At 43.1% G+C, this 24204-nt stretch overlaps 1 protein-coding gene across 1 annotated transcript in view; it reads left to right on the forward strand.

Annotated features, from left to right (window-relative positions):
* The window catches only part of LOC138671791 (retinal guanylyl cyclase 2-like), a 142610-nt gene that overhangs the window by 33278 nt on the left and 85128 nt on the right, over window positions 1-24204 (forward strand). Inside the window, 4 exon segments of the mRNA XM_069759927.1 lie at window positions 8108-8242; window positions 8356-8394; window positions 8397-8810; window positions 18534-18835. Of these exon segments, the coding sequence (XP_069616028.1) occupies window positions 8108-8242; window positions 8356-8394; window positions 8397-8810; window positions 18534-18835 (890 nt within the window).

Consider the following 24204-nt stretch of genomic DNA (forward strand, 5'->3'; position numbering starts at 1 on the left):
CAATCAAGGGAGGTGAGTATGTGTTTTTTTTTTTTTATTGCAGCGGCGGCGGCGGCAAAGATTTATGTGGAGCATCTATGGGGCACAATGAATGGTGCAGAGCACCGTATATGGAGTACATCTATGGGGCACAGTGAACGATGCAGGGCACCGTATATGGCACATCTATGGGGCACAGTGAACGGTGCAGGGCACCGTATATGGCACATCTATGGGGCACAGTGAACGGTGCAGAGCACCCTATATGGCACATCTATGGGGCACAGTGAACGGTGCAGAGCACCGTATATGGCACATCTATGGGGCACAGTGAACGGTGCAGGGCACCGTATATGGCACATCTATGGGGCACAGTGAATGGTGCAGAGCACCGTATATGGAGTACATCTATGGGGCACAGTGAACGGTGCAGGGCACCGTATATGGCACATCTATGGGGCACAGTGAACGGTGCAGGGCACCGTATATGGCACATCTATGGGGCACAGTGAACGGTGCAGAGCACCCTATATGGCACATCTATGGGGCACAGTGAACGGTGCAGGGCACCGTATATGGCACATCTATGGGGCACAGTGAACGGTGCAGAGCACCCTATATGGCACATCTATGGGGCACAGTGAACGGTGCAGAGCACCGTATATGGCACATCTATGGGGCACAGTGAATGGTGCAGAGCACCGTATATGGCACAGCAATGGGGCACAATGAACGGTGCAGAGCACCGTATATGGCACATCTATGGGGCACAGTGAACGGTGCAGGGCACCGTATATGGGCACAGCTATGGGACACAATGAACGGTGCAGAGCACTGTATATGGCACATCTATGGGGCACAGTGAACGGTGCAGAGCACTGTATATGGCACATCTATGGGACACAATGAACGGTGCAGAGCACCGTATATGGCACATCTATGGGGCACAGTGAACGGTGCAGGGCACTGTATATGGCACATCTATGGGGCACAGTGAACGGTGCAGAGCACCGTATATGGCACATCTATGGGGCACAGTGAATGGTGCAGGGCACCGTATATGGCACATCTATGGGGCACAGTGAACGGTGCAGAGCACCGTATATGGCACATCTATGGGGCACAGTGAACGGTGGAGGGCACCGTATATGGCACATCTATGGGGCACAGTGAACGGTGCAGGGCACTGTATATGGCACATCTATGGGGCACAGTGAACGGTGCAGGGCACTGTATATGGCACATCTATGGGGCACAGTGAACGGTGCAGAGCACCGTATATGGCACATCTATGGGGCACAGTGAACGGTGCAGGGCACTGTATATGGCACATCTATGGGGCACAGTGAACGGTGCAGAGCACCGTATATGGCACATCTATGGGGCACAGTGAACGGTGCAGAGCACCGTATATGGCACATCTATGGGGCACAGTGAACGGTGCAGGGCACTGTATATGGCACATCTATGGGGCACAGTGAACGGTGCAGAGCACCGTATATGGCACATCTATGGGGCACAGTGAACGGTGCAGAGCACCGTATATGGCACATCTATGGGGCACAGTGAACGGTGCAGGGCACTGTATATGGCACATCTATGGGGCACAGTGAACGGTGCAGAGCACCGTATATGGCACATCTATGGGGCACAGTGAACGGTGCAGAGCACTGTATATGGCACATCTATGGGGCACAGTGAACGGTGCAGAGCACCGTATATGGCACATCTATGGGGCACAGTGAACGGTGCAGGGCACCGTATATGGCACATCTATGGGGCACAGTGAACGGTGCAGAGCACCGTATATGGCACATCTATGGGGCACAGTGAACGGTGCAGAGCACCCTATATGGCACATCTATGGGGCACAGTGAACGGTGCAGAGCACCCTATATGGCACATCTATGGGGCACAGTGAACGGTGCAGGGCACCGTATATGGCACATCTATGGGGCACAGTGAACGGTGCAGAGCACCCTATATGGCACATCTATGGGGCACAGTGAACGGTGCAGAGCACCGTATATGGCACATCTATGGGGCACAGTGAACGGTGCAGGGCACTGTATATGGCACATCTATGGGGCACAGTGAACGGTGCAGAGCACCGTATATGGCACAGCTATGGGGCACAGTGAACGGTGCAGGGCACCGTATATGGCACATCTATGGGGCACAGTGAACGGTGCAGAGCACTGTATATGGCACATCTATGGGGCACAGTGAACGGTGCAGGGCACCGTATATGGCACATCTATGGGGCACAGTGAACGGTGCAGGGCACCGTATATGGCACAGCTATGGGGCACAGTGAACGGTGCAGGGCACCGTATATGGCACAGCTATGGGGCACAGTGAACGGTGCAGAGCACTGTATATGGCACATCTATGGGGCACAGTGAACGGTGCAGGGCACCGTATATGGCACATCTATGGGGCACAGTGAACGGTGCAGAGCACTGTATATGGCACATCTATGGGGCACAGTGAACGGTGCAGAGCACTGTATATGGCACATCTATGGGGCACAGTGAACGGTGCAGGGCACCGTATATGGCACATCTATGGGGCACAGTGAACGGTGCAGAGCACCGTATATGGCACATCTATGGGGCACAGTGAACGGTGCAGAGCACAGTATATGGCACAGCAATGGGGCACAATGAACGGTGCAGAGCACCGTATATGGCACATCTATGGGGCACAGTGAACGGTGCAGAGCACTGTATATGGCACATCTATGGGGCACAGTGAACGGTGCAGGGCACTGTATATGGCACATCTATGGGGCACAGTGAACGGTGCAGAGCACCGTATATGGCACATCTATGGGGCACAATGAACGGTGCAGAGCACTGTATATGGCACATCTATGGGGCACAGTGAACGGTGCAGGGCACCGTATATGGCACATCTATGGGGCACAGTGAACGGTGCAGAGCACTGTATATGGCACAGCTATGGGGCACAGTGAACGGTGCAGAGCACCGTATATGGCACATCTATGGGGCACAGTGAACGGTGCAGAGCACTGTATATGGCACATCTATGGGGCACAGTGAACGGTGCAGGGCACTGTATATGGCACATCTATGGGGCACAGTGAACGGTGCAGAGCACCGTATATGGCACATCTATGGGGCACAATGAACGGTGCAGAGCACTGTATATGGCACATCTATGGGGCACAGTGAACGGTGCAGGGCACCGTATATGGCACATCTATGGGGCACAGTGAACGGTGCAGAGCACTGTATATGGCACATCTATGGGGCACAGTGAACGGTGCAGAGCACTGTATATGGCACAGCTATGGGGCACAGTGAACGGTGCAGGGCACTGTATATGGGGCACAGCTATGGGGAAATATGAACGGTGCAGAGCACTGTATGGCACAGCTATGGGGAAATAATGATCTATTTTTATTTTTGAAATTCACCGGTAAATGCTGCATTTCCACCCTAGGCTTATACTCGAGTCAATAAGTTTTCCCAGTTTTTTGTGGCAAAATTAGGGGGGTCGGCTTATACTCGGGTCGGCTTATACTCGAGTATATACGGTATCTATCTATCTATCTATCTAATCGTCTAAGGGGTACTTCCGTCTGTCTGTTTGTCTGTCTGTAACGGAAATCCAGCGTTGCTGATTGGTCATGGCTGGCAGGCCATGACCAATCAGCGACAGGCTTAGTCCGGCCGCGAATTGGCCCCTCCCTACTCTCCTCCAGTCAGTACCCCCTCCCTACTCCCCTCCAGTCAGCACCTGTGTGTTGCCCCATCCCGGACCAACTTTTTACTATTGATGCTGCCTATGCAGCATCAATAGTAAAAAGATATAATGTTAAAAATAATTTTAAAAAATTGTGCTATTCTCATCTTCCGACGTCCACTGATGCGCACGATGCTAAGTCATCTGGGTAATTTCGAGACAAGAGTCCAAAATGAAGTGTAAATAACAATATTTATTAAAATATAAAGTAGAACAGTGGGCAAGAATACCATACAAAGCACACCACCAGGGACATATAAATAGTACAAAAAATAGTGCAAAGAAATATAATACTAAATTTATCCATATCAATAAACCATATCAATAAGCCATATAACGATATAAAAAAAAGATGAGATGCTATCATATTGTAAGGTGCATGTGCAATAGTATAACTAGAAGGCTTGAGAGGACCAAGTAAAGTGCTAGCAGAAATGTAAGAGATGGTACCCGCTAGTGCTGCTGAATAAACTAAATAAGGACCTGGTGGACCGAGTAGCCAAATAGGTATGGGGCACCAAGCTAGCAAAGCCAAAACCAAATAAAGTGCAAGTATTGCAGGTCAAAAACAGCCAATATATGTTACCTGCTATATGGAGAGAGAATCCCTGGGATGTGTCGAGCCCCGACGCGCGTTTCGGCGTCTGCCATTATTTTTTCCATTGGTGCACATTGGTGGATATATCTTTTCCCCCTCTTATATATTGATTTTGTGCATCGTGCCTTGAGGTTTATTTATCTGGGTAATTTCGCAAAGCATCACTGGGAATGGAAGCTGGCGGCAGTATCGCGACAGCCTCGCTGGACGCCGGAGGGTGAGTATATAACTATTTTTTTTTTAACAGAGATATGGTGCCCACACTGCTATATACTGAGTGGGCTGTGTTATATACTACGTGCCCTGTGTTATATACTGCGTGGGCTTTGCTATATGTTACATGGGCTGTGCTATATATTACATGGGCTGTGTTATATACTACATGGCTGCTATATACTATGTGGCTGCTATATACTATGTGGATGTGCTATATACTACGTGGCTGTCTGTGTTATGTGGGCTGTATTATATACTACGTGGGCTGTGTTATATACTGCGTGAGCTGTGTTATATACTGCATGGCCTGTGTTATATACTACGTGGGCTGTGTAGATATTACGTGGGCTGTGTTGATATTACGTGGGCTGTGTTATATGCTACGTGGCTGCTAAATACTACGTGGCTGCTATATACTACGTGGCTGTGCTATATACTACATGGCTGTCTGTGTTACATGGGCTGTGCTATATACTATGTGGCTGTTATATACTATGTGGCTGCTATATACTACGTGGCTGTGCTATATACTACATGGCTGTGCTATATACTACATGGCTGTGCTATATACTACGTGGCTGTGTTATATACTACGTGGCTGTGCTGTATACTACGTGGCTGTTCTAAGAGCGACATACATACATATTCATACATACATATTCTAGAATACCTGATGCGTTAGAATCGGGCCACCATCTAGTATATATATATACATATATAAATATATGTATATATATATTGCCAGTCACTTTAGCAACAGTCTCCATGGTGATTTTGTACAGCAGATCACAGTTTAATATTGCATAGTATAGAATATATATGAATTTATTTTTATATTTTTTTATCCCATTCATAACCCACGGAGACATCATTGACAGAATTTTGAGTGACCGCCCTGTTCCTTGTCCTATTTGTTAATAAGCCTTGAGGTTGTATGCATCAGTGATTTGGTATTGTCATTGCAACCGGTGAAACGCTGCAACAGATCCTCCATTCTTGTGCTGACTAAGCAATGAGCATTAAGACGATTATAATCCATTCATCCAATTAAGCTATAACACATTCTCTGTCAGCCTGTGACTCTCTGGGCTCAGACTCACCAGTAAGGAACTGGGAATAGCCAGTATGAATATCTCCTAGAGTTCTAAAATGTAGGTTATGATGTGTAAGGGGGTAACATGATTCAGAATTTCTCTTTCAAAACTACATGCGTGTTGGTTGCAGTTCCTGTACAGACTAGAGATCCTGACATCGCAGTCCCTAGGGGTTCTTGTATGAGCAAAGATCCTAACTACAAGCCGTTGAGTTGCTTCACGTTCCTCCCCTAAAGGACCGCAGAGCAGAATATGAATTACCTGCATAAGGTAAAGTGTGCTGAAAAAAGAAAGATCCAAAGTGAGTAGAAATTAACATGAAGTAGAAAATAAAGTATAAAGTAAGTACTCACACATAATATGATTGTGAATTTAGGAGGCAGCGTTCATGCTATCCTCGAATTTTGGATTAGAAGAGGAGGAAGACCTGCGAGGACTCAGATTTTAAGGGTGGACTTCAGAAAGGCAAATTTTAGTGGACTCAGAAAGCGGGTAGGAAAGGTCCAATGGCTAGATGTTCTAAAGGACAGAAATATCCAAGAAGAATGGGAGATTTTGCTAAATTAAATTCTCACTGCACAATCTATAACAATCCCAAAAATAACGAAGAATTGGAAGCATTTAAAGAGACCAAGAGACTTGTTAAAAAGGAAAAAAAATAAATGTAAAGAGGAGAGCATATCTAAAGAAGAATATAATTCTGCCTGCAGGGAATTCCGGACAAGTCAGATGAGCTAAAGCCAATAATGAATTAAGGCTTTCAAGGGAGACCAAAAGCAGTACAAAAGGATTTTCGTTGTATGTCAAAAGCAAAAGAAAAGTCAAAGATGTTATGGGATTTTTACAGGAGGAAAAGGGTGAAGTGGTCAAAAATGATGCTGAAAAGGCCGAACCTTAAATTACTAATTTGCATCTGTGTTCTCTAAGAAAGCATTTGCATCATCAATTGATCTTCATGGTGCCATCGAAGGAATAAAAGAATCCAGAAAAGTAGAGGGGGATAATTGACAGAAAAAAGCCAAAGTTGGATTGTGCTGTATTACTGCAGTAGTGAAGTGCATTGGAAAGTTTCATGGTTGTCAATTTATGAATAATAATAATCCAAATATACAAGTGAAATAGGGAGGTGCTGTAGCTGCAGAGTCAATGTAACTGTGAATTCATTGATCTATGATTTACATGAATAACTGTAATTTCATAACAGCATTTTTATTTTAGTATTCATACTCTACAGTTGCAAACCCGGAGGGAAGTTTAATACCTTTTGTTCTAATTTTGCCATTAAAGAAGAATTCTAAAACCTAGGCTGGTGTGTCAGAAGTTTGGAAGTCATCAATTTATTTATTTTTTTAATACAAATCACAAATCTTCAGAATCTAGAAATTTAAAATCAACTGTTTACCTCACAAAGTGAGAAACATAATTTTGGCGGTTTGAACTTTTTTCTCGTTACACCATTTACCGATCGGGTTAATTATTTTTTTATATTGATAGATCGGGCTATTCTGAACGCGGTGATACCAAATATGTGTATGTTTGATTTTTTTTTTATTTGTTTTATTTTGAATGGTGTGAAAGGGGGGGATGATTTGAACTTTTATATATTTTTTATTTTTTTTAATATTTTTAAAAACTTTTTTTTTTTTACTTTTTTCATACTTCAGTAATCTCCATGGGAGACTAGAAGCTGTGATAATCTGATTGGCTCTGCTACACACATCAGATCGCCTGTATGTAGCAGAAATGCTCACTTGCTCATAGCAATTCGGCTATGACAAATAGAGATCTGCTGGAGACATCTGGTTGTCATGCCGACCCATCGGTGACCCGCGATTACATGATGGGGTCATCGATGGTTGGGATTTCCGTTGCATTTACGGGAAGCGCGAGTTAAATGCCACTGTCAGAGATTGACAGCGGCATTTAACAGGTTAACTGCCGCGGGTGGATCGCGGGTGTTAGAGGCACATGTCTCTGTTGAAAACAGCTGAAATGTGAAATGGGAAAGATTTGAGCTCAACGCCCAACATTGGAAAGGAATTAAGTCTTTCTTATAAAGTACAAGTATCTTTTCACGTGTTATCAAGGCTTGTGGAAATGGACCTTTAAAAATGAAGTGCAGAAGCTTAGGAGGACCTAATGATCCATTTAGAAGCTTAGAAGACCCCTTTGCCATCAATATGTGTATTACAAACAGATGATACATGGATTAAATAGGGGTACTGTAGAAACTTTCAAGAGAGTTAACTTTAGTTGGGTTCAAGCACTTCTAGCGTTCAATTTGACTAAAGATGCATGGTGTTTTTTTATTTCTAAATTTGTTTCTTTTTCCTCTTTAGGATGTAACTTAGTTGGAGACTCATGGCCAGTGGAGGACCATAGCTTCAAAGTAACAAGCTAGAAGACAATGTTTTATCTTTCTTCAAATCTTGGCGATTTCTTGTTGAAGAGATCAAGTCTCGAAGGTCCCAACCAGCCCCGAACACGAAGACTTTTAAGATCATTGCCATTTCATGTTCTTTTTTGGTGCTTTCTATTAGGATTACTCATGAAGCCTTTGAGCGTACAGAGTGTGAACTTCACAGTGGGTGTCGTAGGTCCTTGGAAATGTGACCCTCTCTTTTCTAAGGCCTTGCCTGAATTGGCTGCCCGTTTGGCTGTCATAAAAATCAACAATGATTCAACACTCAAATTGAGCCATAAATTGGATTACAGAATATTAGATGAAAATTGTGAAACTTCGAAAGCTTTAGTGGACTTTGCAGGTTTTGACAAACTTTCATTGGCGTTTCTAGGTCCACAGAACCCAGGATATTGTGATTCTGTCTCACTTTTTGGCAAAAATTGGAACAAAGCCATATTCTCCTGGGCTTGCATCAACCATGACTTGGATAATAAAATTAGTTTTCCGACATTTGTCAGAACTATACCAACACCAACCAAAGTTTTGTTTCATTTTATGAAGTATTTTAGATGGGCTCATGTTGGGGTTGTGTCTTCAAATGAGGATATTTGGATGGATACTGCTCGGAAATTAGCCAGTGCACTGAGAAATCATGGACTTCCCATAGGTATCGTGAGGAATATGGGCAACGGGGAAAAAGGCATTGAAGATACATTGCAAGCTATAAAGGAAACACATGATCTTCGAGGTAAAAATATCAGCTGGGAACTAGTAGAATATTATCTATGGCTGGGTCTCATATGGCCTTAATAAGGCCATATTTTATTGCCCTTAATATGACACCTGACCCAGACCTACTGTGGTTCTAAAGACCTGAATGTGAGGACTTACCCTGGTCGGGCTTATCCTGGAGGAGTGTAACTAAGTGACTGCTTGGTCTTCACTAGAGTAAGGTAAGGATAGGCTTGGGCTGTTTGTGTAGTCATCAGGTTCCACACCAAGGCAGTCTAGTGATGTGCAGCAGCTGATCAATGCAGAAACATGAGTCACAGAGGGCAAAGACAGAGACATGGTCAGACAGTCCAAGGTCGGGATGGGCAGCATAGGTTCAAAATATGGAGCCAGAGTCAGGAGCGGTGAGATCAGACAAAACGAGATAAAAAACAGGTCATTAACAGGAGAGTCAAAAACAATAATGCACCTTGATAGGGAATTGACAGGGAACTGCAACTAGGACCTAAGTTCAGGCAAGGCGTGGAGGGAAGAGCTGCCTAATACAACCACTGCTGGGAATGGATAGGCCAAAGAAGCAAAACTCTGCAAGACACAGTGGTTTTAAATTGCTGCAGAGTCTGGTTGCACCTCCTTATAGCCGGGTAGAGACTCTCCAGTAACAGGAGGATATGGCAGTGCAGGAAGTGTTGCATGAGGCAGCTCCGGGAGATGGTCTGACAGAGGGAGCAGCAGAGAGTTGCACGCAGTGAGTAGGATGGTGCCTACCAACTGTAAAAGTCACCAGAATGAGCAACAAATGCACATATAAACACTTATCTTGTGTTTAAAAATATTTTAGTTCAGGATATAAAGTATGCAACAGATGTGAAACTTCATCATTAAATCTAAGGCATATTCACCACATCCACAATGTCCTTACAAAAAACTTATTCACCAAAATTCATATGATCCTTATAATTAATGTCACAAATACCACTTGCTCACGACATGCATGTCTGATGTAGATCCGAGCATCAGATCAAATTTGGCAATGGTAGCATCACGGATTTACCGCAACAGCAAGGGGCTAGAAGACTTCGGTGTCTGATTTCATGTACGCCTGCACTGATTAGAAGCACTTCACAATCATAATAAACAGTGCAGGTTTCTGCTGGCTGTGCACGGGTTAATCTGTTCAGTTGAGCGCTCCTGGAGCTTTCCTGCTTTGATGGTTTCAGCTGTTCAGTGTTGACCACTTCCCTCTGCTACACATACTCGCCTCTGGCAGTCAGGCATTGCCAGTGTTAGTTTCATACTGCCTGGTTCTGGAGTTGGAGGTGTTGGTTGTTTGAGGAGGCATTTGGAGTGTTGTTCTGAAAACTGTTGCTTGGTGATTTGTCTGTGGGCATATCCTCATCCTCTCCTAATTATTTTTTCCTTAGTTTATTTCCTGGTGTTCCACTTTGTAGATTGTGAGTGCATATTTGTGTGATTGTTATTTTCATGTACGCCTACCCTTGTTAGTCTGGTTTGTGTATTCTTATATACTACAACTCCTCATTTCCCTGGGTGGGGGAGGGAGCCAATAATGGCTGATTTAGGAGTTTAGCAAGGCACGTGGCCCCGGCATCTTCAACATCAGAAGTAATCTGGGGAGCAGGGAGAGTTACGGCGCCCGTAGCTTTAGGGATAGGGAAGGAGACCCTAGCCCCAGAATATCTTACAATAGTGCCATGATAGTAAGTCTATGGGTCCGTGAAAAAATAGCACCGCTCGCGAATGACATCCAATTTTCACGGACTGTCAGAATGGAGAAGGTGGAGAATTTTATTTTCCCCACGTATGAGAAAAACTGATGACACCCTAACCACACTTTGATCAAAGTGTGATCCGAAAAACTCAGTCTATTTGTCTCGTAAGTTGAAAGGTAAGATGTCTGAATGAACTTTAAATGTTGGGGTATCTTTAAAAATCAAAGCAGATTGATGATCACTCTTTAATATGTCCCAATATTTAAAAGTGGACTTTTTTTTATTAAAGGGGATATCTGGGATTGTGCGAAAAACAAAAAATGTGACTAAACACTAAAGGGCAGGTAGTTGCTACCTACCTGCCTGTTGTGCCTGGCGATCTTCAACACCGGCACATCATCAACATCCAGCCAGTGATTCAGCTGCCTCTGTTGATGTCATGTTGACAGAGCGGCGGCTTCATTTCCTCTTCATTCTGTTGACGGGGCGGGACTTCCAACATCATTTGGATTGACAGCTTGCTAACTGGGGGAGGCAACTGTCAATAAGAATGATGTCGGAAGTCACACCCTTCAACAAAGCAGTTTGGAAAAGAAGCCACCGCTCTGTCAAGGTGATGTTAGCAGAGGCAGCTGAATCGCTGGCAGGAGCATCTGTGACCACTCTGTGTTGGTGATGTATGTAGCAACAACCTGCCTGTTAGTGCTTAGTCACATTTTTTGTGTTTTACAAAGTCCCAGATATCCCCTTTAAACTTGCTTGGTAGTCATAAGTAGAAAGAAACATAACCCTGTTCTCGTTTCATTACTCTTAGATATTCTTGCCCCATCCCTATTTTGTAATGCTAGTTGTTCCCCAACCTTATGTAGTTTTCCCACAGGATACCCTTTTTCCACAAATGTCTTAACAAGTCTTTCCTTATGCTTATGATAGCCACGGTCTGAACTATAGATACATCTGGCTCTTAAAATCTGAATGACCCCTTGCAGCTGGCATAGGCTCATGAGCCCCAGTGACCCTGAAGGCAGTGTGTGCAGAATTTCAGCTTCTGCCCGGTGCTCAGGGCCTGGCAGAAATCCTTCCAGCTAGTCTGCTGTGGCGGGAGAGAGCAGACCACAGCCTGTTCCGGTGGCATGGCCTGCTTTTTCCGGAACTGCAGCTGCGGGCATCGTAATGGCGGGCACACCTGGCGAGGCTCCGATTGGGGTGCCTGCAAGGAGGAGCAACAGAGGACGTTGCCAGACCTAGATGGACGAGGAGGTGTACGGGCCACACATTGGAGGCAAACTTAATTGATGGACGAGGAGGAGGCAAGGCCTGGCTCCACGCGACCCTGGGGATTTTACTTTGCACCAGGCACTCATAAGGACGTACCTGGCATGGGGCCTTCACACAACAGGCGTCAGCCGAGAACAGCTGCGGCAGTCCCCTCTGGGCAGACGGCAGGAGATTCAAATCTGACAGAAGAAGGTCATCGCAATCGCCTACAGGTGTTCTGGCTCCTTCTGGTGATATGACTTCCATTGTGAGGGGACAGAATCTTCATGTGGAGGCTGACGAAGAGGAATCAGAAGTGAAGCAGTGGGATGGACGAGGTCGTCTGAATGCTGGATTTACAGCTGGCGGGTTCACAGCGCTCATGCAGCCTGGTGAGTACGATTCTATGCTTGTATGTTACCTCATAGTTTTAGGTCAGACCAGGGTGAGTGTGGTAAAGTATTGGGTCCCAGTGGTTTGCGGGAAAGGGGTTGTGTGTGGTGGGTATTAGGTGTCGGGGCTCAGGGATCTTTTAGACAAAATGTCACAATTTTTACTAAGATTGGATGGTGTCTTGGTTGGAGACTCGGGCTTATCTCCAGCAGTAGCTTAGTTGTCATAGCCTAAAACATCGGCAATCGTGAGTAGTTAGGCAGCGGGGACGTTGGCAAGAAGTGGGGGGTCTCTACAGGTTTGTCTGTATCGGTCCAGGCTGAGAAGACAGATGCTTTTAAAAAAAAGAGGTGAGGGAAAAATTTTGTCGGGATGAGTATGTGGAGATATTTTCGCTTCCTCCACTTGAGAAATTTAACTTGGATAAGGGTAAGAAAGAGGATACTAAGAAGGAAGAAGAGGAAAATCGGAGGTGGTGTTTGATACCGTAGACGCTTGTTAATTGGCTGCAGGCGTTTGTTATCCTAGCGAGTGTAATTGGGGAAAAGATGCCTGTACAACTGCTCCAGTTTATTTTGCTACATGTGTAACACCCCAAGTTCCTGGTTGTTACAGTGACATTGCTTTCCTCATGGGGAGAGTGCTTGGAAGCGAGGAAGGATCCCTTTAACAGGTATTCAGTACATACAACACCATTCTGACTCCAGGCCAGAAGGGAAAGCTCTTAACCCGGTTTCAGGGGAGCTTCCCTAGATAATATATATTCTGGCCTAGGGGAGGAGAAAGGAGTTTGTCAGAGGGACAGAGCAGAGTAGTCTGAGAGAGGAAAGTGTGGGGCCGTGCAGCCACGTGAGGTGCTGCAGCTCCTGGAAAGGAGAGAGAAAAGGACAGAACAATCTGTAGAGAGCGTGAAGGAGGAAAAGAAGTGAAGGAGAGTGAAGAGCTTGAGAGAAGCTGCGACTGTGCTTCCTCCACGCTGAAGCGCAGATACCGGTAGCTGGAAGACTGAGGTTATTGGGGTAACTTCATGCCCCATAGCAGAAGCCTGCGGACAGCTGGATTTCAAGTCACCTGTCCACCATAAACACCTGAAGGCAAGGCATAGTAACACAGAGAGCCCGGGTCGTGATAAAGATCCTGTTAAAAGGGTCAAGTTACCTGTCATGCGGGAAGGTGTCCTATCTAAAGGGTGACAGAGAGAATGTGAGGACCTTGTGAGAGGCCTAAGGCAGCAAGGGACTACAACACAGCACATAGAGGAAGGCTTCCAACCCCACCTGGTTAGGGGGGATTCCTGAATCGCTTCCATACCAGCACCTGTGATCCGGTACTCTGGACTGTGGCTGCCTTGCACCAGCAAAGAGACTGCAACCCTGTGTCCTCTAGTTCTTTCTGGCACTACACCATCTTTATCTACTACACCGGGAGCCCTGGGGACCCAGCTTCACCTGTGGGAAGTCATCCCATCCCTGCTGCCATAACATCACCCCAGTGGACCCCTTTAAGCAGCATCAGTTATCCCACAGGTGGCATCATGAACAATCTTTATTGAACAACACTTTTAAGTCCTTTCTCTTTAATTTGGATCATCAGGGTCACGGACCAGGTCACTTCCACCGTGACCACAACCGGCCCAGTTCTGTGTACCCCTAGGCCCTGGCGGGCTCTCCTCATGGACTTTATAGGGGAGGCACACTCAATGGTTGAGGAGCAAGCATGATTAAGATATGATGAGCAGTTCAGGCAAAGCAAAGCCATGCGGCTGAGTATTCATTGGGATCAGAAGGACATAGGTCTTTGGTTAAGGGTAATGGCTCATTTGAGGTATGAGCAGTCCTTTCTCAGTACCATAGGCAGTGGAAAATACTCAGCTTAATCTGGGGGAACTAGTCAGGGGACACAAGGGTCCAAGGACAAGGCAGGAGCATCCTGGCAGTTTAATAATGGTCAGTGCAAAAACGGGATCAATTGCAAGTTTAGACATGTATGATCACACTGTTACGGAGCTTCACATGGGGCCCCAAAATGTTTTAAAAAAGGAAGTGATCAGGTGGTGTTAGTCAAGGGTGTGACTCCAGTGAACCATCTCAGTTTTGTTCATTGCAGGCCTTGCTTTTGGTTTTGAGCTGTGGGGTTTTACAGATGTTACAAAGTTTTTCTGAGTTCAGGCTTTGAAAGGTATTAGAAGGGGACGTGTGGTAAATGATAAGTGTAGCTTGATATCTTTTGAGGTTTTGGAAAAGTGACTAGCATTAGAGCATATTTGTAGTTCTAACTTTACATTGTTGGTTTTTAGATTGGCAATTTTAATGGCTTTTTTTGGGAATAGGCAAGTTAGTGGCACCTAGTAAAAGTAGGGCTCAGGGTTTGTGTGCCAAGGATATTAGCTGTTGGTTGGAGGTGTTGATTTCTGTGTTCGAAGGTAAAAAAAAAAAAATCGATCAGTTGGGAAAAGGGAGACGTGTCGTTTAAGGAAGGGTGGACAGGAAATTGATGTGTCCTAATAGTTGTTTTATGAGTTACTGGCTGGTTCGGTCTGTCAGCGATGGCCCGCTTCTTTGTCACGCTGATGGTTGTTATTTACTACGTATGGTTTCAGTACTGAGACGAGGTGTATAGGAACTGGGTCTTGATCCATCGGTCTATGGTTTTCATCGGCCAACAGAGGTTTGGGCCCGGAGGTTATCAGGCGCATCAGTAGATGGAACTTGAATCATTATTTCTCCTATATTAGACGTTGAGTAAGGACTGGCTTAAAGGAATGGTTTGGTTGGTAAATTGCTTAATTTCTTTTATGGTTATTTTACAGACCGTGCTCCCTCCATAACCTGGATGTTTGAATATTCCTTTGTACATTGAAGGGCATTGCATGTCGATGTCAGGCCAGATGGTAGGCAACTAGGTTTTGGGAGAGAACAGGTGATAATTCAGTATTTTGGATTTAGAGGGATGGTATGGAGCAGGGTATTGCCGAAATTGCAGAATGCAGCTCGCTGGGACAGGATGCCAGATATTTTGGTGTTGCACATGGGTGGAAACAATTTGGGGGCAAGGCAAGTGAGGGAATTAATGCGTGATATTCGTTTTGATTTGTTGAAATTGTGGAAATCTTTTCCAGGTAATTTAACAATCTGGTTAGATATCGTCCCACGAAAAAAATGGAGGTCGGAGTGATCCTTAAAAGGTAGTAATAGAGTGAGTGTCAAACTGAATAGGGTCATTTCGATTTTTGGTGCAAGGAATGGGGGTATTAGTGTGAGGCACCACAAACTGGAATCGGCAGATGGATGTTTTTGGCCCAATGATGGCGTGCATTTGAATACTAAAGGAATCGATATGTGGGTACTCGCTCTTCGAGAAGGTATTTAAATAGCTTTTGCGGTGTTGAGACACTCACAAGTCTGAGATTTAAGGACTGCTTGTGGTGGCAGGGGGGTGTACAAGTCCCTTTCAGTATAAAATGGAGGAAGGTTTGGTCTGGCATTGGTTGTGCACTGGACCGGGTTTGACCCTGGGAGCTGGTGGTGTGGTAAGCTACCACGCACTGTGGTAGTGTGGTGCCCTTGAGCTGGGGTTTTACGGTTGAGTTTGATATGGTCGGTTAGTAATCTTATTAGGTGGCGCCAGATCTCTTAGCTCCAAGAACCCCCTGTCTTAAGTTTTCATAGAATTGTTGTTACTTTAACGTTGTAATGTTAAATAAATGGCTGCTGTGGCCAAAATTATCCAAAAAAGATTATAGTTTCAGTGTCGTAATTCAGGAGATGTGGTGTTAATCTGGGAATTGAGGTTAAAAGGGGGTGATTTTTATCCGAGTCAGCCATACCTGGTTATGAATGGTGTGGCGGTCCTTGTCAAGGGTAAATCAGCTGATGAACTGACACAGGTCATCTTCAGGACCCCTTCACAACATCGGTATATATCTTCTACAGAGTGGACCCACATTACAATATTGGATCATTCCTTTTATTTTGGGTGGCACCAAAGAGATGGCAATAAAAAGAGAAGTAGGGGGCCATTCTCTAATAGTCAGGACCATATTTTCCTGACATAATTCGACCATCCTTTGACAATGGCTCTAATAGATTCAGGATTTTTTTTTTTAGAATGCATTAAACTGACACCTTGAACTTTTGATATCCAGTACCATGAAAACCTTGGACACTGAAGCGATGAAATGTAACCTTTGGCCGGAAAATGCTTCTGTTTTCTTCCATCAAAGCGTAAATGTCACGTCTCTTCTATAGGACAGAAGCGTTTCTCGTAGGATGAAGAAAATAAATAAAAAAAATTGACAAAAATATGTGTAAATGTTCTGTACATCAGGAAAAAAAAAATTACTGAAATGTGTCAGTTAGAAAAAAATTCAAGAGGCCGTCAGAAATTCAAAGTGATCTCACGAATATAATTCTACATTCTATAAATTGATAGTAAAGACTGTAGCTCTTTAATGGGTCCGGGAAGCTGAGATTTGGGGAGATAACTGAATAAAAAGCATCACGACATCCCAAACATTTTACAGACACGCGCCTTCAAAACCATAAAAATAAAACCTGAAAAGCTATGGTAAAATTATGTTGTTTTTTCATCATTTCACTGCACTTGGAATTTTTTTAGCACATTATATGGTCAAATGAATGGTGTCAATCAAAACTACAAGTCGGCCCGCAAAAAAACAAAAAACCAAGTCCTCATATGGCGATGGTAAATGAAAAATAAAAAAAATTATAACACTTGAAAAATGGGGAGGAAAAATAAATACCTATAATCTAAAAATTGTCCTGTCGGCAGAAGTCACCACATTCTATGCCATACTCAAAATGCACTGAATGTAGAAAAAACAATGTTCTCACACAAACCTCTGAGGCCTTCACAGAACAGCGGTAGTTTTACTGAGAAGAAATTACACACAGGGGGACGCAATGTACCTGTCATGAATATACACACACACACACACGGGGCTGCTGCGTCTTCCTGCCTTTGTAAGTGACACGTGACCCAGACACATGCTGTGGGCTTTCTGACCCCCACTCTTCACTCTGCCTATAAAATTCTTCTTCGCACTCTGCCTTTCAGCTCTGTGTAATTCTAAAGCCCTCATCCCCCCTCCCTCCTGCATACAGCTGAAACTGGCTGGAAGCAGTTCCACTAGCCATGTGCTCTTTTGTCGATGTAAAAACTTAATACTAGGGAATAACTTGACCCCAATTAGTGATAGAGATATAAAAATTACATATTCCGAATGTCCACCGAGAGATCTATAACTCGCTGAAATCTCTAGGATCAAAACCCAATGAAATCCAAGTGATGGATTTCTCCGTAAGCAGGTCATGTATCCACTTCGTGTTTATACTTAAATGCTGGGCATAATGATAATTGTGTCGTCCTTCTACGAGGTTCATACGCTGAGATATGGTTAATAGCAGGATTTCATAACTTCCAAAAGGGGAATATTCAGCCACCCAGTGAGGTCATCACAGGGGAAAGTGCCTTGGTTTTGAGCACAGGTATAAGACCTCATTTTGCACCAGTCTTTGTCCAGGAAGCTAGCTGAGAGACGCTCTGTGATGCATTTTGATGTATCGCCACTCACCCGCACCACATGGTCTGCTATGTAAGGTCATAAGCAACTGTAAGTTTATTTTCATCTTTAATCCCTTTTATTTTTGTAATTGTCTGTACATACGATACTTGTCTCCTTTTATATCTTTTTTTTTATACTTTTGTAAGCGCTGCCTACTTTTTGGAGTAAAATATATAAAATGACTACCTTCGCTTCTCCTTGCTCTATAAAGTACTTTCACGTCCTCTGAAGTAAATTATGCTACTAATTGGGTTGGCTCCTGACCTGCTATTAATCATTGAAATAAAAGCTGGTGGCAGCGCAGTGTCCTGTGCTGGTTGGACAAAGCTGGCAGTGACGGAACAGGTTTTATAAGTGCATTGCCTGGCTGTGGCTGGGAATAGTTATACCGCCCTCCCTGCAGCGTGCCCAATAGCCAGTACACAGCAAGGCAGCCCCACTGGTGACTAATTATCCTAGGTGCAGTTTCCTGACTGACATGAGGGTAAGGGGGCACCAGAGAGCTGCAAGTTCCAAACCGGAACTGGGAAATGGTATATAAATAAATCCCCTACAGAAAAGAACCGGAGGCAACCAAACAACCCCGATTCATGACAGTACCAATTATGTGACTTTTGGAGGGGATTGGTCACTGAGGATTTTATTTAGGGATATCAGACGCCCGGGGGTTGAATACAATGTGCAATGAGCTGAGTTGTGGAGTTGTATTTATTTTGATGCATATTGCTTTCACCAGTTTTTGGTTAATTGTTTCCTCTTCTTTTTATTCTAGTCGTCATCATGTGCATGCACTCAATAATGGTCGGAGGGGAAGATCAAGTTACCTTCCTAATAAAAGCTCATGAGATGGGACTTACAGACGGAAGATACGTCTTTATGCCCTACGACACTTTACTTTACAGCCTTCCCTATAAAAACATCTCGTACGCCATCTTCGATTCAAATAGAAAACTGCAGGAGGCTTATGATGCCGTGCTGACAATCACAATGGACTACGATGAAAAGTCTTTCTATGATGCCTTTGCTGAGTCCAAGGAGAAGGGAGAAATAGATACGACTCTGCAGCCCCAGCAGGTAAGTGACAATAAGGCTGCACTGCCACCTAGTGGACAAATCACCGGGAAGTGAAAGCTTAGAAATGGAGAAGAGAGTGTCCCACCTGTGCTTCCGTATGAAATATAACTTGACATAGTACCACTTTACAACACTGATACCTAGTACAACTAAACCACATGTAAACATAGTACTGCTAAAGCATATATATATATATACACAATACCACTATACCACATGCATACATAGTACTGCTATAACACATATGCACAATACTGCTATACCATACATTTACATAATACAACTGTACCACGTACATACATAGTACTGCTATAACACACTTATGGACAATACTGCTATACCACACATTTACATAATACAACTGTACCACATGCATACATAGTACTGCTATAACACACTTATGCACAATACTGCCATACCACACATTTACATAATACAACTGTACCACATGCATACATAGTACTGCTATAACACACATATGGACAATACTGCTATACCACACATTTACATAATACAACTGTACCGCATGCATACATAGTACTGCTATAACACACATATGGACAATACTGCTATACCACACATTTACATAATACAACTGTACCGCATTCATACATAGTACTGCTATAACACACATATGGACAATACTGCTATACCACACATTTACATAATACAACTGTACCACATTAAAAGAGGTCTGGATACACATGATGAGAGCATTATACTGCCTCTGTACAAATCCCTAGTTAGACCGCACATGGAGTACTGTGTCCAGTTTTGGGCACCGGTGCTCAGGAAGGATATAATGGAACTAGAGAGAGTACAAAGGAGGGCAACAAAATTAATAAAGGGGATGGGAGAACTACAATACCCAGATAGATTAGCGAAATTAGGATTATTTAGTCTAGAAAAAAGACGACTGAGGGGCGATCTAATAACCATGTATAAGTATATAAGGGGACAATACAAATATCTCGCTGAGGATCTGTTTATACCAAGGAAGGTGACGGGCACAAGGGGGCATTCTTTGCGTCTGGAGGAGAGAAGGTTTTTCCACCAACATAGAAGAGGATTCTTTACTGTTAGGGCAGTGAGAATCTGGAATTGCTTGCCTGAGGAGGTGGTGATGGCGAACTCAGTCGAGGGGTTCAAGAGAGGCCTGGATGTCTTCCTGGAGCAGAACAATATTGTATCATACAATTATTAGGTTGTGTAGAAGGACGTAGATCTGGGGATTTATTATGATGGAATATAGGCTGAACTGGATGGACAAATGTCTTTTTTCGGCCTTACTAACTATGTTACTATGTTACTATGTTACTATGTTACTATGTTACATTCATACATAGTACTGCTATAACACACATATGGACAATACTGCTATACCACACATTTACATAGTACAACTGTACCACATGCATACATAGTACTGCTATAACACACATATGGACAATACTGCTATACCACACATTTACATAATACAACTGTACCACATTCATACATAGTACTGCTATAACACACATATGGACAATACTGCTATACCACGCATTTACATAGTACAACTTTACCACGTGCATACATAGTACTGCTATAACACACATATGGACAATACTGCTATACCACACATTTACATAATACAACTGTACCACATTCATACATAGTACTGCTATAACACACATATGGACAATACTGCTATACCACACATTTACATAATACAACTGTACCACATGCATACATAGTACTGCTAAAACACACTTATGGACAATACTGCTATACCACACATTTACATAATACAACTGTACCGCATGCATACATAGTACTGCTATAACACACTTATGGACAATACTGCTATACCACATATTTACATAGTATAACTGTACCACGTACATACATAGTACTGCTATAACACACATATGGACAATACTGCTATACCACATATTTACATAGTATAACTGTACCACGTACATACATAGTACTGCTATAACACACATATGGACAATACTGCTATACCACATATTTACATAATACAACTGTACCACATTCATACATAGTACTGCTATAACACACTTATGGACAATACTGCTATACCACACATTTACATAGTATAACTGTACCACGTACATACATAGTACTGCTATAACACACATATGGACAATACTGCTATACCACACATTTACATAATACAACTGTACCACATGCATACATTGTACTGCTATAACACACATATGGACAATACTGCTATACCACACATTTACATAATACAACTGTACCACATGCATACATAGTACTGCTATAACACACATATGGACAATACTGCTATACCACACATTTACATAGTACAACTGTACCACATTCATACATAGTACTGCTATAACACACATATGGACAATACTGCTATACCACACATTTACATAATACAACTGTAGCACATGTATACATAGTACTGCTATAACACACTTATGGACAATACTGCTATACCACGCATTTACATAGTACAACTGTACCACATTCATACATAGTACTGCTATAACACACATATGGACAATACTGCTATACCACACATTTACATAATACAACTGTACCACATTCATACATTGTACTGCTATAACACACATATGGACAATACTGCTATACCACATATTTACATAATACAACTGTACCACATGTATACATAGTACTGCTATAACACACACATATGGACAATACTGCTATACCACACATTTACATAATACAACTGTACCACGTACATACATAGTACTGCTATAACACACATATGGACAATACTGCTATACCACACATTTACATAATACAACTGTACCACATTCATACATAGTACTGCTATAACACACATATGGACAATACTGCTATACCACATATTTACATAATACAACTGTACCACATTCATACATAGTACTGCTATAACACACATATGGACAATACTGCTATACCACACATTTACATAATACAACTGTACCACATTCATACATTGTACTGCTATAACACACATATGGACAATACTGCTATACCACATATTTACATAATACAACTGTACCACATGTATACATAGTACTGCTATAACACACACATATGGACAATACTGCTATACCACACATTTACATAATACAACTGTACCACGTACATACATAGTACTGCTATAACACACATATGGACAATACTGCTATACCACACATTTACATAATACAACTGTACCACATTCATACATAGTACTGCTATAACACACATATGGACAATACTGCTATACCACACATTTACATAATACAACTGTACCACATTCATACATAGTACTGCTATAACACACATATGGACAATACTGCTATACCACGCATTTACATAGTACAACTGTACCACATTCATACATAGTACTGCTATAACACACATATGGACAATACTGCTATACCACGCATTTACATAGTACAACTGTACCACATTCATACATAGTACTGCTATAACACACTTATGGACAATACTGCTATACCACACATTTACATAGTACAACTGTACCACATTCATACATAGTACTGCTATAACACACATATGGACAATACTGCTATACCACGCATTTACATAGTACAACTGTACCACATTCATACATAGTACTGCTATAACACACATATGGACAATACTGCTATACCACGCATTTACATAGTACAACTGTACCACATTCATACATAGTACTGCTATAACACACATATGGACAATACTGCTATACCACGCATTTACATAGTACAACTGTACCACATTCATACATAGTACTGCTATAACACACTTATGGACAATACTGCTATACCACGCATTTACATAATACAACTGTACCACGTACATACATAGTACTGCTATAACACACATATGGACAATACTGCTATACCACACATTTACATAATACAACTGTACCACATGCATACATAGTACTGCTATAACACACATATGGACATATCCCGCCCACCATTCCTAGGAGTAAGAAGCACTAAACATGAGCTCCTGAATTTCCATCACTTTATACCTTGTAATGAGGCAACTGTAAGATAAAACCTGGAAAAACTCAACTCTGTGGAACATAAAAGTGATCTGGACTGAACTGGACTTTACTTTTTATGAAAAAAGGAAGAATTGGAGGATTTAAAGGACAAAACAAGAATCTCCTGGAGGACACAGACTGGAAGCAGCCGACATCATACATCTGACATCCTGATACCTGGACCTATAGAAGGTAGGAGAATTCTTTAACTACAACACAACCTATAGACTTGCTACAAATTAACCTCCTTAGAAACAAGGATCATAATTAACATATAACTACAAAATGGAAAACACAAATTTAGTACAAGTAAATGAACAAAGCCCAGAGCCAGAGACACAGGAATGCTGGGGGCCAGATCAGGAGATAACACAGGGGGGCAATAAACCCAAGAAGGACTACATTAGAGAGAATCCAGAGACTCTTTATGCAGATTTCACAAAGGAAGAACCAAAAAGAAAAACCAATGTATTATTCTATACAGACCATCTCTCAGCCTGGCGCACTGCGCTGTGCAAACGATATAAACATGTATCTAAATCCAACGCTAATAAGGGCCAGCGGATTAAAATTACCTGCCAAGCAGATGATGACACCAATGTGCTCACCATAATCCTATACAACAATGGCACAGTCATGGTGCAGGGGACGGAGGAGATTCTGCAGCAATTTGAAAATTGTTTTTCTGACATCAAAGAGCAGGCACAAACCTATAAAGGACTACAAGCCCCAGCAGCTACCTCTAATGCTCACATAGAGATCCCCAGACAGAGCCACCCAACCCCCGACACTTCACACCTCTCGCCTGATAACATCAGAGACTTCTTATCTCAACTAGAAAGAGACTTGGTCCAACTGAAATTAGAATGTGAAAGAAACTCACAAAGCAACGCAAATTACCAAGCAACAAATGACACAGCCATACAGAAAATAAGGGCCGAAATGTGTGAAATGAAGTGTCAATACAAGGCAGCACTACAGGAAATGGGGGAACTGAAAAAAGACAATGATCAACTCTGAAAGGAGATTACAGAATTAAAAGCCCATAGCCCTGGACATCTGAACCAGCAGGGGGCAATGGAAACAAGCCAGAGAGCAGTCAACATGGCCACCACTGAGCAGAATGTAGAGACACCAAACAGCATTAAAATAATAACCAACAATATGATGGAAGAGAGAAGAGAACCAGCGACCAGCAAAGCCAGCACCACAGACCCCCATCAGCAGCACCGTAGCCCACCCAAGACATCACAAAGTCCTGATACTGTCCTAATAATGGACTCAAATCCTGAAACCAGAGAGATGGAAGAGAGAACAGAACCAGCCACCAGCAAAG

The sequence above is a fragment of the Ranitomeya imitator genome, chromosome 3 (genome assembly GCF_032444005.1).
Source record: "Ranitomeya imitator isolate aRanImi1 chromosome 3, aRanImi1.pri, whole genome shotgun sequence".
NCBI lineage: Eukaryota > Metazoa > Chordata > Amphibia > Anura > Dendrobatidae > Ranitomeya > Ranitomeya imitator.